Genomic DNA, 17,784 nt, shown 5'->3' with positions numbered 1-17,784 from the left:
AAATGTAGAGAGCGTGTTTTTTTTCTGTTCTATTTTTTTCTCTATTTCTACTTTTCTCTCTTATTTTCCCTTCAAAATGCATAGAAAATAAGGAAATAACTAAACAAATGTTCACACACTAAAAGCCTAATTTATCCTGAAAAAATTAGAGATCATTTAGGTGTTATAAGTAGTATTAAGTTATTGGCGAATTAATGAGAGCAGCGCTGTTATATGAGGATTGCTCTCATCCTGAAGTGGTTTATTAAAAAAAAAAAATAAAAAAAAAAATCGCTCTAGACCCACCTGGCTGTGAGGTGGCCGGCATCTGGTGAGCTTATAGTCCAGAGGGGATGTGCAATTGCATGACGCACTTGTTGATGACAGGTGTGGATCACAATATGACGTGGTGGCTTGCTAGTTACAAACTGTGATAACAGTAATGCACTATATGTAGCTACTTTTCTATCCTAGGATAACAACTAGAAAAGTGGAGAGCGCTGGTCAAGCTATATATTGACATCTGGAACTTTCATAGAGATCACACATTGGAACTGATTTTGAAGTGATTGTTTATTTGCTTTTGTTGGCAGGAGCAGCTTTATTTATTTTAACGAACACAAATTATAGAGCCGAAATCCCCAGCATTAACCTCCTAGGACCAGACCCAATAAACACATGGATATAACAACACATCTCTCAGAGGCACACATGGAAAAACAATGCTACAGAATTTAAAGCAAACCTGAACTAAATTAAAAAATAAAAAACAGATACTCACCTATGGAGAGAGAAGGGTCTAAGTCCTATAGAGCATGCAAGTTCCTCTCCTTGTCCCCTCATTGCAGCACTATCCCCTATGTTAACAGTCTTGGACCAATGGGTCAAAGACTGCTCTGTTCCGCAGCAGGCTTTGGAAGTGCTCCCGAAGACGGGTGGCTCTGTACTACGCCTGTGTGAACACACTCACAGTACAGAGTCCCCAGTCTTCGGTAGCACTTGGGCTCCTGAAGACCTCCCAAGCCTCCCGTGACAGGGTATTCAAACTGGGGTGACAGGTATACACATACCAGGGGCTTCCTCCAGCCTCCTTCAGGTTTATTGCGCCTTCGCGATCTTCCCAGGCCACCTTGATCTTCCGTTACGCATCCCGGTAATTCCCCCAGCTGACACAGGTGCCGTCCAGCCACGAGCGTACTGGGCAGTTGCACAATGCTCTCTCAATGGGGCGTGCGTGACTAGACTGAGGAACTACCGGGGCAGCTAGCGGAGGAGGACGAAGGAGTGATCAGCCTGAAGGGGGCTGGAGGAAGCCCAAGGTATGTATATATGTATAGATCATCTCAGGTTTCCTTTAACTGAACAGTGTCTTTCTTCATTATCCTCAAAGTCAATCTTGCTACTTGTGCTCTGAACACCAATTCCCTCTTATTTCATTTTATAGTTCTCCTCCTTCACTCCTGCTTTAAAATCTCTTTTAAACTGCTCTCCCTCCTACAGGCATTTTCCCTTCTTCATCCAAACAGGCAATCATAAAACCACTAATCAAACATTCTTCTCTGGAACATAAAGCCCTTGCTAGCTTCCATACGATCTTGCGTCTTCCCTTTCTAAAAACTGCTAGAACAGCTCATCCATTCATAACCATCTCTCTTCTAACTCTGACACTCTTCAATCTGATTTCTTCCCCCACCAATCCACTGAAATAGTCCATGCTAAAATCATTGATGACCGTTCCTCTGCCTTTGTGCATATACTGTGTATGTATTTGTGTATTTACATTTTTCATAGAATTTTTCGAGATACTGAAAGTCATAACAGCTCATCTGCCAATTAGAACACAGCTGTCCAAGTGTCAAGTTTTTTTCTTTCTTTTAAGATGGCAGATGGTACATCAACTAGGTAGAGTGCGTCTCCTGATGTTTAGTAAGAGAGTACTTTCTGAGAAAACTTTTGCCACATTCAACGCAAGAATAAGGCTTCACACCTTTATGTATCCTCTGGTGAATATTTACATCTGAGCTGCAAGTGAATCTCTGACCACAATCAGGGCAACAATATGGCCTCTCCCCTGTATGGATTCTGACATGGCGGATGACATGTGACTTAGTCCGGAACTGCTTGCCACACTCTGGACAGGGGAAAGGTTTTTCTCCAGTATGAGTCAGGTGGTGGCTCTCAAGTGCTGAGCGACTGTAGAAATACTTTTTGCACTCTGCACACACAAAGACCTTAGCCTGGCTCAGGCTGCTACGATGCTGGCAGAGCTCTGTCCTAGAAATAAGGCTGTCCAGGCACTTGGAACAAGGGTTTGTCTCTATGATAGTATGGGTATCCATGTGACGACTCAGCTGGGATTTTTTGATGAAGCCCTTGCCACACTGAGGGCAACAGTAGGGTCGTTCCTTGTGGAGCTTCTGGTGCTGGTTAAGATCAGCCCTTGAGGTGAACCGTTTGGCACACTCAGAGCAGGCGTAAGGTTTTTCACCAGTGTGAATGCGCTGGTGTTGTATGAAGCGACACTTCCGGTTGAAAACCTTTCCACAATCCGTACAGGCAAAAACTTTTTTCAGCATTTGAATTCCGGTTCCAGTGAGGAAAAGCTGTCTATCGGCTGATGTTGTACTATGTGGAATTTTACTAGGGACCTTGCATGCTCTATTAGACTGTGCAACAGAGTAATTAATAGATGTTGAAGTGTCCGTGCCATCTTCAGCTTCACATGATACTGGTTCTTCTTTAATAACTGGGAGCATGCAGTGAGTTTGACCCGTTGTTGTGTAAGTGTCCAGTGATGACGTGTGTTCTATAGATGGTGGTTTCGAATAAGCAGCTGGAGTGAGTGTAAGATGTAAAGGTGTAGAGGTATCAGGGTGGAGGTGTTCATCATCTGAGATGCTTTCCTCCTTAATAATAGTAGATGGAGGCTCTGTTTGGTAGATATCAGTGAAAACATCATGGTGGAAAAGAGGTTCTTCAGCTGGCAGGAGTTTCTCCTTAGTAAGAGAAAATGCATGCGCTGTATAATGGGTGGCTGTGGAAAGATCAGGGTAGAGACATTGTTCTTCAGCTAGTGGGAGTTTCTCCTTACTGTAAGAAGATGAATATTGTGTCTGACAAATTCCTGTGGAAACGCTAGAATGAAGAGGATGTCCTTCACCTACAGACAGTTGCTCCTTGGTATAAGAAGAAGATGGTGTATGAGGTGTGGAAGTGGAGATGCTCGAGTGGAAGAGAGGTTCTCTAGCAGAGAAGAGTTCTTCGTTCGAGTGAGAAGACGGCAACTGAGTATGAGCAGGTGCAGAGAGTACGGTATTGGGGAGATCTTGTTGAGATGAGATGAGTTCCTCTTTAATATCTGATGCATGCAATGCATAAGCTACACGCTTGGTGGTTTCGAAACGTGGGACGTGGTCATTTTGGATTTTGACAACATCCAGGCCATCTCTGCTACTAGTTGGCTCTGCAAATAAAGTTTGACATCTCCTTCCTGTACTTGCATCTGCTGAGAAAAATAAAACATGTAAGAACTACATCCTACATATAACTAACTAAAAGTATAACTACTTGTGTATATATCTATGCAAAATAAGTTTAATATTTCATCTTATTTTCAATTTTTTATTATTGATTTATATAGCGCCAGCATCTTCCGTGGTGCTGTACAACAGCATACAGGGTAAAACAATAGAAAATACAATAATACATAATACAACATAATACAAGGGTGGATTACAGCTGATTTAGTGAACAAATCAACTACATATTTTTACACAGAGGTTGGCTGAAAGGTCTTACAATCTAAAGGTTTAAGGTACAGGACAGTAGGTAAAGGGACACTGTGTATGAGATTGGAGAAAAATGGTGGTCAGTGGGTGAAGTATCCTACTGTAGGTAGGCGAGTATGCTTGCCTGAAGAGGTGAGTTTTCAGATTGATCCTAAAAAGAGTAAGTGTGGTGAGTGGCAGATGTGTTGAGGGAGAGTGTTCCAGAGGAGGGGAGAGGATCAAGAGAAGACTTGTAAGCGGGAGTGAGAAGAGGTAACCAGATGAGAAGACAGGAGAATATTGTTAGTAGAGCGGAGATTAGTTTAGCTCATGATCTGTGAAAAAATAACATCGCTAGGAAAAGTTTTGCATTATTGTAGCACCTAACTATTAGCATCAATTAATGCATCTGTAGATCAACTAAAAGTTACCTCATGCTACATAACTTAATTATATAAAAAAAGGCAACAACACAGCATAAGCCCCTCCCCAGCCACAGAAGCTGGTAATAAGCAAAGAGAAACACAGCAACCACCTCAGGTGGAAATAGCCGGACCCAATCGTATCCCTCTACTGCACAGGCACAAAGGACTCGCACCTGCACAGTAGAGCGGATACAAACGGGTTCGGCTATTTCCACCTTACCCAAACAAAGAGCCGCTAGTGCCCCTGCTACTTCCACCGACATCACCTACCAGCAGATACATTATGATACATTTCCGAACGTAAATCAGGGAGAGGAAAGATTTTACAATGGGCAAACACTGACTAAATCATTTATATATAATTATTGTATCACATTATTTCCACTGGAGTTCCTCTTTAAGTGTCCCAGAGTTAGAAAAAGGTCAATAGTTCATGTATTTTATCTCTCCCTGCCCTCAGAAGTTGTATTCTGCCAGGAAAACTGTTATGGCTGTAATTGCTTATCAGTGATGTTTACGATATTCCCGACAAATTACCGACAAGACAGAAGGGCCCGTATGCAATTAACTTTTTCTCCCGAGTTTTCTCCTAAGTGATATTTTTAAACTTGTCAATAAAATGCCATTTAAACCGCTTACAAACAATAACATACTCAAAATCATTTTGATAGTTTTTCACCTACTTTTTGGAACTTTTTCAATTGCAAAGTCATTCTAAATAGAAGATGAAAGATAATCTCCTAGGAGAAAACTCAGGAGAAGAAGTTAATTGCATATGGAGCCAAGCTGTCACTTCCATGCCTAGAAATTAACTCTTTCAGGCAGCAAAATACTGTAGATCAAGCAAAACAGCCTGGTTATTGTTTTGTATTGTACATACACATTTTTATCGCATCATGTCACATATCGCCTCGGGTACACTTTAAATTATCTATACATCACTCGAATTCTACTGGTCCTCTGATTTCCACTAATAAGGGATGGGAGGGGGTATATTAACTTTGATGTGTGGAATTTGGATTTTATGCGTACAAGTGGGAAGTGACACAAATCCTCCTTTAAACCACATCCTACCTGGTGATATAAGATGCGTCTGCTTCTCCACCATGTTCTTGTGTCCTTCCAACATCTCCGGGACAGATGTCTAGTTTTCAAGGGTACAAAAGAGAAGATATTCAACCACTCAATAAGTCACATGCAGCCCTGTACTGTGAGTCCTGCTCCTTGACGTGTCATCCCACTGAGTGCTGAACAGCAGTGATGCTCACCGGATGCTGTCAAGTGATTACTCGTGATTCAAATAAGGTTTAATTGGCGCAGGTGTGCGGCGGGGATACAAGGGGTTATTTACCCATAATTCCACCATCTGCCGTGTTCCAAACAGATTGCACGCGTCCTATTGCTCGCGTTGCAATCCTCACACCGGCGCACTTCTTCCTTCTGGCTTGCAGTCTGTAGTAACACTTCACTTAATGGCAGCTCCGGCAGCGTTACCTCCTCACACACTTTACACTTCCATTTCTCTCTGTCAATTAACAGCCCTGTCGGGAGACTTGGGCGCAGGATACAGCCGCTATATGGCTTACCCTGCTCCTGCACAAGTCCCGGCGACGTTAATTACTATTCCCTCTCCAGGTTGATGTGGATGGTGGGGAATCATGTAATTCGGCTTCCAGCTATTGCTGGCAGCCGAATTACAGTGTTTTTAAGGGAAGGTCTACGGAGTTGGTTAAAAAAAAAAAATACTAATCCACTTACCTGGGGCTTTCTCCAGCCCGTGGCAGGCAGGACGTGCTTTTGACGCTGCTCTGGAGGCTCCTGGTCTTCTTCGTTGGCTCACCCGACATGGCCAGGCTGGCTTCCTGGTCGGGCTTCATCTTGTGCTCTAATGTGCGTCTCACGCGGTCGCGCTGACATTATCGGATGTCCTACGGACTGTACTGTGCAGGTGCAGAACTATTGCTCCTGCGCAGTACAGCCTGGAGGACGTCTGATGACGTCAGCGCGACCGTGTGAGATGCAGGTTGGAGCACACAAGAGCCCAACCTGGAAGCCGGCCTGGCCAGGACAGGTGAGCCACCAGAGAAGACCGAGAGCCTCCGGAGCGGCGTCGAGGGCACGTCCTGCCTGTCACAGGCTGGAGGAAGCTCCAGGTAAGCGGATTAGTATTTTTTAACTAACTCCGTGAACCCTCCCTTTAAATGTATCTTCTGCTCTGTCTTCTGACGGCACCAAAGTTACTAAGTGTGCGCCGCTATAGCCGTAATTCCTACTACGGCCTATGGTGGCGGCGGCTGCGCCCAAATCTCCTGCGTTGTAATTACAGCTCTCGTTCTCAGCCAATTTATTTTTTACTAGTTTATACAGAAGAAAACTGTGTGCCTGTTGTGTATATTTCTCTCTATACAGCGAGGGAGGAAGAGAGAGACATCAAGCACACATGCCTCCAGGGGCATAACAATAGACCCTGCAGGGGATGCCTCCGCAGGGGGGCCCAGACGCCACAGGGGGCCCGTGGGGGGAAAAGTTTGAGAGACTGACAGCTTAAGGCATGGAGAAAAAAAAACATATTTTTCTCTCACAGCATTGTTATATTGACTGCATGTGTCCAGCACACAGATAAGGAATCACACCCTCTTTGGAATTTGTACACTGTCCCTGCTCCCTAGGGTTCGTAAAAAACATCTGTCTCTCACTGCTGCAAAGTTCTAAAGACTTGATGTACAACCTTAAAACAAATGAGTCACATTTTGAAAAAAAGTTGTAGACTTTCCCGTTTCAGCAAAAGGATTCCTAGATTGCGGCACAACGGATAGCGGCGGATCGGCGGCGATCGGATTGCACACGCAGCTAGCAAAGTGCTAGCTGCGTGTAGCAAAAAAAAAAAAAAAATTATGCAAATTGGCCCAGCGGGGCCTGAGCGGTGCCTTCCGGCGGCATAGCCCGACCTCAGCTCGGGCTTACCGCCAGGGAGGTTAAGTCTAAGTGTTTTTATCTGCATGGGGAAAACACATCGGTTACAGTTTTCCTGTGCAGAAAGCGAGAGGGGTGGGGGGCCCCCATCCAAAGTTTCGCGGGGGGGGCCCAGTGATATCTAGTTACGCCCCTGCATGCCTCTCTCATTCCCTGCACAGGCTACCTGTAATCATGCTGGCAGCAGGAGGGGTGGAGCTACAGCCTGCCTGCATTTGCTCCTCCCCTCCCAACCTACTACATGTGAGAATAACTAGAGGTGATAAGACAACACTCTCACTGTGAAAGCTTATCACTACATGTTAATAAGGCAAGCTTCTTTAGTGAATGAACACTTAAAATACCAATCGATGTGTGGTGATATGTTTTCACTTGCCTTATGTTCATTAGTATGATCTTAGTGAATTGTGGCCAATGTCTCTCTTTCTCATAATGTCCCAGAATTTCAGCACAACTCACCTCTCCTGCTGGCAGCTCGATCTCCCGGTTGCTGGCTTTTAGAATTTTCTTTTTGCTGTCCCTCTGAGGTGTCAGGGAGGGAGGTTTAGACTCCATGGCTGTGCTCTGACTCCTGCTCCACCCTCCTGACATACCGGTGGAGCATCTCGAGGTCATGTGATCACTTGACTTTGTCTTTATAGGTCCATAATCCTACAGAGAAAAGCAAGCAGGACAAAACAATCACCATGAATACTCCTCCTCCCAATAAAACTATAATACAGGTCCTACTCAAAAAATTAGCATATTGTGATAAAGTTCATTATTTTCTGTAATGTACTGATAAATATTAGACTTTCATATATTTTAGATTCATTACACACAACTGAAGTAGTTCAAGCCTTTTATTGTTTTAATATTGATGATTTTGGCATAATGATCATGAAAACCCAAAATTCCTATCTCAAAAAATTAGCATATTTCATCCGACCAATAAAAGAAAAGTGTTTTTAAAACAACAAAAGTCAACCTTCAAATAATTATGTTCAGTTATGCACTCAATACTTAGTCGGGAATCCTTTTGCAGAAATGACTGCTTCAATGCGGCGTGGCATGGAGGCAATCAGCCTGTGGCACTGCTCAGGTGTTATGGAGGCCCAGGATGCTTCGATAGCTACTTGGGTAAAAAAAATTAGTTTCCTTAAAGTGGAGTTTAATGGAGTAAATCTTAATTGCAGTAGCAGTAATGTATGTTAACCTTAAAGCAACCCTGAAGAAACTAAAAAGATAGTCACAAAGGGGATACAAGGCTCCAAGCCAGCGCTGGAATGGGGTCCGAGAGAGGAGCAGGAAGGCTCTATAGGACCCAGAGCCTTCCCTCTCCTTAGGTAAGTATCTGGCTGATTTTTTTAACCGATTCCCAATGACTTTAAGGCCCCTTAAGCGACGAAGTGTGACTCGGCTGGGCTATCAGGTCGTCCAGTGGGAGACAGGAGCCACCCGCGGAGATGGTGAGGGACCAAGCGGCCTTGAAGCTTAAGGAAGCCCCAGGTAAGTATGGTACCTGAGACAGCTTTTGTTTCAAGGTACACTTTAAGCTGCGTGCACACGCATGACTAAAGTCGGCTGAGGCGGCAGATAAACACCGCCTCAGCTGATAATCTGGCATGTGTACAGCAGCCCCTGATGAATGGCCGCCGCTTGGCTAGCAATCCGCCTGGCGGATCATCTCAGCCGAGCGACAGGCTATTGATTTGTGCATGCCACTTGGCTGCGCAACATCACGCGTCCCTGCTCTGTCGTCCCTCTGCCTCACGCATAGCAACAGAACTCATCCTCAGCTGTACAGCTGACTGTGTTTCTGTACAGCTCAGCCCAGCAGTATTGCCTGAGAGATTTGGGTCCCAATCCTCCGCGGGCAACATCATCAGTCAGCCCACTAACTTAGGATATAATGGAATACCAGCACCATCATACCTCTGGTAACCAGCATTAATTTAGCTGTAAAGCAGTCTGTAACTAAGGAAAAAGATTACTGTCTTAAAATAAAGAAAAATAATCATAATACAAATGCTAACCCTTCTTTTAAAATAGTTTATAACATAAGAAAACGTGAGAAAGATGTGATTAATAGAGGTAAGAGTGGTGTCATGTGACCCTCCCAGAATCCTCCTCACCTCTCCAGTCAGCAGGTAGATGATCTCCAGAGTGAGCTGTAGTATGGTATCTGTCATGTGCCTCCTCTCCTTCTCTTGTAGGTGATGTGTTACTGTCAAAAATAAATGGAAGTCAATGGAGAGCTTCCAGGATTTTAGAGGATCATTCCATCCTATTTTATAAGCATTTAATAAAACATTTTTTAAATGATTTTTTTCATAATATATTTAAGCAATTTTGCAACATTACATGGAACTTCTACCTTAATTTTTTTCCCCCTTGCCGGAGTAGTAATTAGTTGCACAGAGCCTTTGTCAGTCATTTTCACACCTGGACTATTCCATTGACTGCCAGCAAACTTTAAAAAGTTAACCTCCGGTCTAAAAATCTACTCAGCAGAACTGAAAAGGCTTGGTGTTTTTTTTAACAGTTTCACAGCATCAGAACTTTGTTTTTCTTACCAAAGCATTATTTTTAGCTACATTTTTAGCTAAGCTCCACCCATCAAAGAAAGTGCTTTTTTCCCCTGATGCTGTGCAGAGCATGATGGGATTTCCTATGTTGTTGTTCACGTTGCCTAGCAACTGGGAGAGGTGCTCAGGACACAGGACAGTTGGAACTGTGTCTCATGCTCCCTGTCGACTCTTTTCAACCAAAAAGATGGCTGCCATCATGAAATCAAACATTTGCCTGTTTAATTAAAATAACTAATGTAACTTAATGACAGTATGTTTGTTTAGGCTGGAGTTCCTCTTTAACATCCAATATCTACTAGTGACTGCTACAAGCACTGTGGAATCCACATACCTCTGTGCCTTGTCCATCCCCCTCATTGGCAATATTACTCAGAGGTTCCCTCCTATCACCCTTCAATTCCCTTGTCCCCGCCCCTTATAGGGAGCGATAGGAGAATAGGAGGATGATAGGAGGGAACACTGCAGCAAGCCTGCCTCTTTCTGTTGTGGGGAGGGGGGGAGCGAGGAGAAGTAGCTTCTCCTTAAAACATGTATACTTTCAAGGAAATGTAACCCCCCCCCCCCCAATAAAAAAAAAAAGTACCACCCCCATTAGGATACACTGGAGTCGCGATTTGCTGATCCAAGCCCTGAAGTTTACCATCAGTCTCACCTTCCTACTTTCATCTTGTAGGAGTGCTAACCAGGTTTTCCAGGGAAATTAAAACAGACATCACCCGCAAAATTGAAGACCTCTATGTGGTGCATCGTTTCTATTACCACATCCATCCATTACCATCAGTAAAATAGTGGTGAGAGGGCGCATCCCTGTGTCACCCCCAACCTGACTTCTGTCACTTAGCAAGCCATTGTAAATTACCTGACATATATAATCCTCATTACATTGTTATGAGTATAATCATTTAATATACTTTTATGAGCAAGCAGTAAACTGTTGAAATTAAAAAAGCACACAATTATCTAATATTCTTTACATCTCACTTTTACAGCACCCCTAAATCAGGGGAAAGAAACAAATGAATCCCATGGAGGGCTTATTACCTTATTCTGAGAAACCTGATGCTGCGCTATTTGCCTCCTGTACCCTGTTGCCAATGCTCTTCTCTCCCCAGCCTCCCAGAACTAAATGGTTTAAAGAGGCGCCCTGGTGGTATATAAAAGCGTTTAAAAGCAGTTTAAAACCGAGAAAGGTTTGAGGTTGCTTACCTCAAGGACGACAAATCTTTGGCCTGGCACTGCTATTGGCCTGAGGAAGCGGGCTCAGACCCGTGAAACGCGTTGCCCGTGCTACCAATAAAATCTTTTGTCCCTACAAAGATTTGTCGTCCTTGAGGTAAGCAACCTCAAACCTTTCTCGGTTTTAAACTGCTTTTAAAACGCTTTTATATACCACCAGGGCGCCTCTTTAAACCATTTAGTGCATCCCTAACCCCCATACGATACCCGTGTGAGGGGTGGAGGCAGAACATATGTGGTTTACACCACGGTGGACATCTGCCTCCCTTCTTTTTTCCAAGGAGAGCGACCGCATCCAGGTCCTTAGTGACTTCCCCGAGTGGAGTCGGGTTAATTGTCTCCACCTGCTTCCTGTGGTCGGTTGCCCCCTTGCAACCCACTCTTGTGAGTAGATTCTTATCTTCTACATTGACAATTTTGACTAAACATATTACACTATTGGGCTCCCGTGTTTTTTGTTTCCTGTGTCTTTTTCCCCAGAAGGTGTCCTAACACCAATCATCCACTACAGCCTCCCAGAAGTTTCCGACCAGGGGCGACAAGCGACTGAACTGCACATGAGTGAGTTCCAAACTACACATATGCAGTGAAGGGGAGCACTTGTGGATGAGTGCTTCCTTTTTCTGCCCTGGCGCAGTTCAGTACTTGCACACGCACAGTTCAGAACCTCTTGTCTGCACTGGGGGAAATTTCTGAGAGGTTCTTCAACTAATGGAGCCAACTGAAAAAGAGGGAAGAGACCCTGAAGACAACGAGCAGCATTAGGCTTGTTAGGGTAAGGCAACTTTTTTCCCCATGATTCATTGACCCTGAGCTCTACATACAAATGAAATTTGGACTTACCTGGGGCTTCCCCCTGCCCCCCATAGCCCGCAAGGTCACCCGGCATTCTCGTGAACCTGGTCTTTGGCTGAAGTTGCCCGTTCGCGCCCCCGCTGCTTATCATCCTGCGCATGCGCAGTTCTCTAAGACGGCTTGATGGAACACGGGCGACTTCAGCCTTAATCGCCGGACCAGGACCACGAAAGGGACCAGGAAGACGCTGGGAGACCTTGCGGGCTACGGGGGGCTGGAGGAAGCCCCAGGTAAGTCTAAACTTCATTTTTAGTCAGAGCTCGGGGTCCCTTTAAATATTACATCAGACCCCTGGCAGTAGATTAGCCTTGATATACTTACACCCATGATCCCTTGTAAGGGACTCTTGCTCATCCGAACCAAATTCTGACACTGGAAGTCCTTGCTCCCTGGTGGATTGCTCCTTTTGCATCTTGTTCTCTAATATCCTCAAAATCTGCTTACTTCTGCCCATTCTTCTTCTTCCACAAAGAGGAACTACTCCCCCAGTTAGCTTCTCACCATTGAGGAAGACAGTGGACATGGCATCCATTTTCAGGTTGCTCACATGTATGTGGCAATTGCTTGAAGTTAGTGGAGTGAATACAGCAGTTGTTTTTGCAAGTCTTAGAAATGCCGTTTGTAAAGTGGCCCAAATTTTCACGCCTTTTTGCAGTTGTAATTGGGGGAGCAGTTATTTTCATCTGTATTTGATAAACACATGACAGATGGCGATGGAAATGGAGGAACCTGAAAATAACACAAGCAGCCAAGTTAAGCCAGAACATTTTAGCCTAGTCAGTGGGACAGCCATATTTCTCATTGCATATGCAAACTGTTCTTCCTATGCCAAGTTGCCACAAAAATAAAAAAAAAAATCTGACTTACACTGACATCAGTACAACTTACAAGCTTTTCTACAACTTTGTTGACAAAAGCTAGGTAAAAGAAATGACATGGAGCATAGCTCTCTATGTGCCACATGCAATAACTCCCTATGTATCTTACATATACACACACATATTCAGTCCAGATCTGGCCATTCATTTTCAGCATCCATTTTCCCAAGTCTGTTTGTGACCATTTTAACCTTTTCAGAACCGGACACCTCTGGCCTCTTAAGCAGAGCTGCTCAAATCCGGAACCGGGAGACATCCGGATAGTTGCTATCCGGATATCTCCCATTAAAGCTGTGCGGGGGGTCAATCTTACCTGTCTGACGTCTTCTTCGTCCATCCCTCGGCGCCTCCCACGATGCACTCTACGCGCGTCGCATAATTACAAACACTTCCTCCTTCAACCCGGTAAGGAGGAAGTGTTTGTAATCACGTGCTCGCCGCTTGGACCGCATCGAACCCTGGTCTCCTGTGTCAAAGGCAGAGCCCTTAACCATTACACCATCCAGTCACTGCTGTATGTATAATTTCCCCCTCTCCTTGTCTCAGGTTTACTTTAATGATGGGGGATCAAGGGGGTCTCAGGCTTAAAGGACTACTGTAGGGGGGGTCGGGGGAAAATGAGTTGAACTTATACGGGGCTTCTAATGGTCCCCTGCAGACGTCCTGTGCCCGCGCAGCCACTCACCGATGCTCCGGCCCCGCCTCTAGATTCACTTCTGGAATTTGCAACTTTAAAGTCTGAAAACCACTGCGCCTGCACAGCCGCACCCTCCCTCCCGCTGACATCACCAGGAGTGTAATGCGCAGGCCCAGTATGGTCTGTGCCTGTGCAGTACGCTCCTAGTGACGTCAGTGGGAGTGAGGACACAGCCGTGCAGGCACATTGGTTTTCTGACTTTAAAGTGGGAAATTCCAGAAGTGAACCGGCGGCGGGGCCGGAGCATCGGTGAGTGGCTGCGCAAGCGCAGGACGTCTGCGGGGGACCATTAGAAGCCCCAGGTAAGTTCAACTCATTTTCCAAATACCCCCCTACAGTAGTCCTTTAAATACAGTGGTTTGCAAAAGTATTCGGCCCCCTTGAAGTTTTCCACATTTTGTCATAGTACTGCCACAAACATGAATCAATTTCATTGGAATTTCACGTGAAAGACCAACACAAAGTGGTGTACACATGAGAAGTGGAACGAAAATCATACATGATTCCAAACATTTTTTTTTTACAAATAAATAACTGCAAAGTGGGGTGTGCGTAATTATTCAGCCCCTGAGTCAATACTTTGTAGAACCACCTTTTACTGCAATTACAGCTGCCAGTCTTTTAGGGTATGTCTCTACCAGCTTTGCACATCTAAAGACTGAAATCCTTGCCCATTCTTCTATGCAAAACAGCTCCAGCTCAGTCAGATTAGATGGACAGCGTTTGTGAACAGCAGTTTTCAGATCTTGCCACAGATTCTCGATTGGATTTAGATCTGGACTTTGACTGAGCCATTGTAACACATGGATATGTTTTGTTTTAAACCATTCCATTGTTGCCCTGGCTTTATGTTTAGGGTCGTTGTCCTGCTGGAAGGTGAACCTCCGCCCCAGTCTCAAGTCATTGTATTGGTCTTTCACGTGGAATTCCAGTACACTTGATTCATGTTTGTGGAAGTAATATGACAAAATGTGGAAAACTTCAAGGGGGCTGAATACTTTTGCAAACCACTGTACTTACCTGATGCACCATCATCAGGTCACCCCCCTCCTCTGGAATGCAGTTGTGGCTGCTGAGCTGTGGGTGGGCCACAGCAACACAGATGGGGTGGCTAGAGCCTCAGTGGTAATTATGAAAAAAAATCACCATGGCTACAGAGCGATCACCTGCCTGGAGGGATGACGCCAGGATAGGTAATTTTTTTTTTTTTTTTTTTTTTTTTACAGGTACATTATTATTGCATTTTTATAAAGAAACATTACATACAATAGTCAGTACTTGAGTTAAAGGAAGAGGGGGGCATGCACTAGGTAATTATTCATAGTACATTTTCTAGCTTTGCTGTGAGCAAGCCTTAGAGGCTCCTTATAACTCTAGATCAGGGATCCCCAAACATTTTGGGTCGAGGGCCGGGTCAACAGACTTCAGACCACTGGGGGGCCGGAGTATACATAAAATGATGTAGAAGACTTTGCGGGCCAGACAGTGAAGCATACCCAGGTGACATCCTGCAGTCCAATTGGACAGCAGTGTCACCCGATGTGGAATTTGATTGGAAACTAGCGAATTACTGCGTTCTGGCTTCCATGTATTGGGCGGTGCCAGCACTGCTACCAATATTTAACCACTTTACAACTGAGGGGTTTTACCCCTTGACCACCAGAGCAATTTTCACCTTTCAGCGCTCCTTCCATACATTCGTCTATAACTTTATCATTACTTATCACAATGAAATGAACTATATCTTGTTTTTTTTGCCACCAATTAGGCTTTCTTTAGGTGGGACATTATGCCAAGAATTATTTTATTCTAAATGTGTTTTAATGGGAAAATAGGAAACAATGTATTATTTTTCAGTTTTTGGCCTTTATAGTTTTTAAATAATGCATGCTACTGTAATTAAAACCCATGAAATGTATTTGCCCTTTTGTCCCGGTTATAAAACAGTTTAAAATTATGTCCCTATCACAATGTTTGGCGCCAATATTTTAATTGGAAATAAAGGTACATTTTTTTTCAGTTTTGCGTCCATCCCTAATTACAAGCCCATAGTTTATAAAGTAACAGTGTTATACCCTCTTGACATAAATATTTAAAAAGTTCAGTCCCTAAGGTAACTATTTATGTATTTATTTTTTTTAATTGTAATTTTTTTTTTTTTCAATTACAAAAAAATAAAATAAAAAATTGGGGAGTGTGGGAGGTAAGGAGTTAATTGTGTGTGTAAAACTAATTCATTTGTATGTGAAAAATGCTTTAGGGTGTAGTTTTACTATTTGGCCACAAGATGGCCACAGTAACATTATGTTTATGCGACCTGCAAGCGTCCGGAAGGACGCTTGCAGGAAGTACAAAAAGGCTGGGAACTTTTTTTTTTCACAATGATCGCGCTGCTCATCGGAGAAGCAGCGGATCATTGCGGGGCTTAGATCAACGAATGGGAATGGATTTTCCCGTTCATTGATCTCCGGGTGAGCGGCCGGCGGTGTGTTTACAAGCGGGAGCGCGCGCAGGCAGCGGCGGGAGCGTGGAAAGTACGCATTTCTCCGTCCCTGGTGGTGAAAGGATGGAAAAAGGGATGGAGAAATGCGTACGCGTGGGGGTAAAGTGGTTAAAGATGAAGGTGACCGCATCTATAAGTAATACATTATGTGTGTGGGGGGCCGGTAAAAAAAAGTCTCAGGGGGCCACATTCGGCACGCGGGCCTTAGTTCGAGGACCACTGCTCTAGATCTACTCAAGGTTTATAAATTCTAGATAGTCAATTCCAATAATCAATTTATAGTAACTTCCATGAGCTGTATAAATATCTGGTTCCCTTGCAAGCAGAAACAGGTCAATATTTAAACTTACCCCCACCCACATTATTAGGACAGCGTCTGTCACGACAGGCTCTGTCATTTTTACTGGCGGTACTCTTTGTAGGAGATGGTAAATATCAAATCCAGTGCATTTCCGTGCCAACCTCTGCATGGGGGGGGGGGGGGGGGGGACCCTAGAAGATTGCTTATGCCTTACAACATCTCTCTATTACAAAATCGTCTATCTGCATGGAGTTTGTATGCTCTCCCCATATCTGTGTGGGTTTTTTCTGGGGACTCCAGTTTCCTCCCACACCCCAAAAACATACAGATAAGTCAATAAGGCAAACTGGCCACAGACTGCAATGGACATATAACCACGGTAGGGATTAGATTGAGAGCCTCTCTTAGGGACATGTCTGTGTACTCTGCACAGCACTGCAAAAGATGTCAGCATTAAAGGACAAATGAAGCGAGAGGGATATGGAGGCTGCCATATTACCAGTTTGCCTGGCTATCCTGCTAAACCTCTGCCTCGAATACCTTTAGCCATAGCCCCTGAACAAGCATGCAGCAGATCAGCTGTTTCTGACATTATTGGTCAGATCAGACAAGATTAGCTGTATGCTTGTTTCTGGTGGGATTCAGGCACTACTGCAGCTAAACTAGTTCAGAAGGGCTGCCAGGCAACTGGTATTGTTTAAAAGAAAATACATATGGCAGCCTCCATATCCCTCTCACTACAGTTGCCCTTTAAATCATATACTAAATGTTACAGCAAAAATAAAGTTACAGCAGTGAATGGTAGCTAAAGCAGCATGAGTCTGCAGGGGGCAGCACAACAAAGCCTGATACTCAAATACCCATTTAGAAACGATTTAAATTCAAAAGCATTACCCATTGGTGTCAGATGCAAACCCTCACTTCTTTCTGTGTAATATAGCAGGGACGTCCTTTTCAACAGGGAACCCTATTTCCGTCGTATGCGTTCCAGCTCTTTCCTTATGCGACTCACCAATACTTCCGGGTGGAGAGAGCATGCAGAGAGATAGAGAGAAAGAGAGAGAGACAGACGAGCCGCTCTGACCACGCCCTCTTGATGCTAATTGGCTCGAGTTATATTGGGAAGCTCTTGTGCGTCTTCTTCTCACTAGAGGGCAAGCTGCACAGTCAGGGAGAGACGAGTAGGCAGCCATTTTTCCATAGACTCTTCAGAGTGATAGGGTTTGGACCGAATATGTAATGTTATTAAAACTAGTGAGATTTAGAATACAAAATTTAGCTTTTTTTATTATTATTATTACCTACTATTAATCATAAGCCTAATCGTTATTATTTATGAAGCACTGACCTCTTCTGCAGCACTATACAGTGTACAAAGACATGTGAAAAATGTACCTGAATAAAAAATTAAATAATAAGGCCAAACATCTGTTGCAATTTTGACCATCCAGTTCAATCATATTATGGAATCGAATGAAAAGCGGTGTCGCGTCATGTATGCCCGATCGATCTGGGGCCAAAAGCATCAATCGGACATGCTGCGATATCGCAATGACTGACGTATGCAACCTCGGCCACTGTCCATCCAAGTGTCCGTGTC

At 44.2% G+C, this 17,784-nt stretch overlaps 1 protein-coding gene across 3 annotated transcripts; it reads right to left on the bottom strand.

Moving 5' to 3' along the window:
• Positions 1-534: 534 nt before the first annotated feature.
• On the bottom strand, positions 535-17,238 carry LOC137534597 (zinc finger protein 585B-like). 3 transcript variants are annotated; one of them, XM_068256178.1, is made up of 6 exons: positions 17,079-17,238; positions 12,127-12,534; positions 9,259-9,350; positions 7,604-7,795; positions 5,246-5,315; positions 535-3,484 (listed from the first exon to the last, which is right to left on the bottom strand). In XM_068256178.1, the coding sequence occupies exons 2-6, from the start codon at positions 12,335-12,337 to the stop codon at positions 1,878-1,880; spliced, it is 2,172 nt and encodes a 723-aa protein (XP_068112279.1). In that variant the 5' UTR covers positions 12,338-12,534; positions 17,079-17,238; the 3' UTR covers positions 535-1,877. The 3 variants fall into 3 exon arrangements, with proteins under 3 accessions (XP_068112279.1, XP_068112281.1, XP_068112280.1); XM_068256180.1 differs by having other exon boundaries at positions 535-3,481; XM_068256179.1 differs by having other exon boundaries at positions 17,106-17,238.
• Between the last annotated feature and the right edge of the window lie 546 nt (positions 17,239-17,784).

This window comes from Hyperolius riggenbachi, chromosome 10 (assembly GCF_040937935.1).
Source record: "Hyperolius riggenbachi isolate aHypRig1 chromosome 10, aHypRig1.pri, whole genome shotgun sequence".
NCBI classification, from domain to species: Eukaryota; Metazoa; Chordata; class Amphibia; order Anura; family Hyperoliidae; genus Hyperolius; species Hyperolius riggenbachi.
This window is presented reverse-complemented; position numbering and strand designations above follow the sequence as displayed.

Bases quoted from the DNA above. Each gene is read 5' to 3' on its own strand.
- LOC137534597 (XM_068256178.1), bottom strand. From the start codon at position 12,337: ATGGATGCCATGTCCACTGTCTTCCTCAATGGTGAGAAGCTAACTGGG. The intron at 7,796-9,258 runs GTGAGGAGGATT...TTTTCTCTGTAG, and splicing joins TCTACCTGCTGACTGGAGAG to GATTATGGACCTATAAAGAC. The intron at 5,316-7,603 runs GTGAGTTGTGCT...CTTGAAAACTAG, and splicing joins TCGAGCTGCCAGCAGGAGAG to ACATCTGTCCCGGAGATGTT.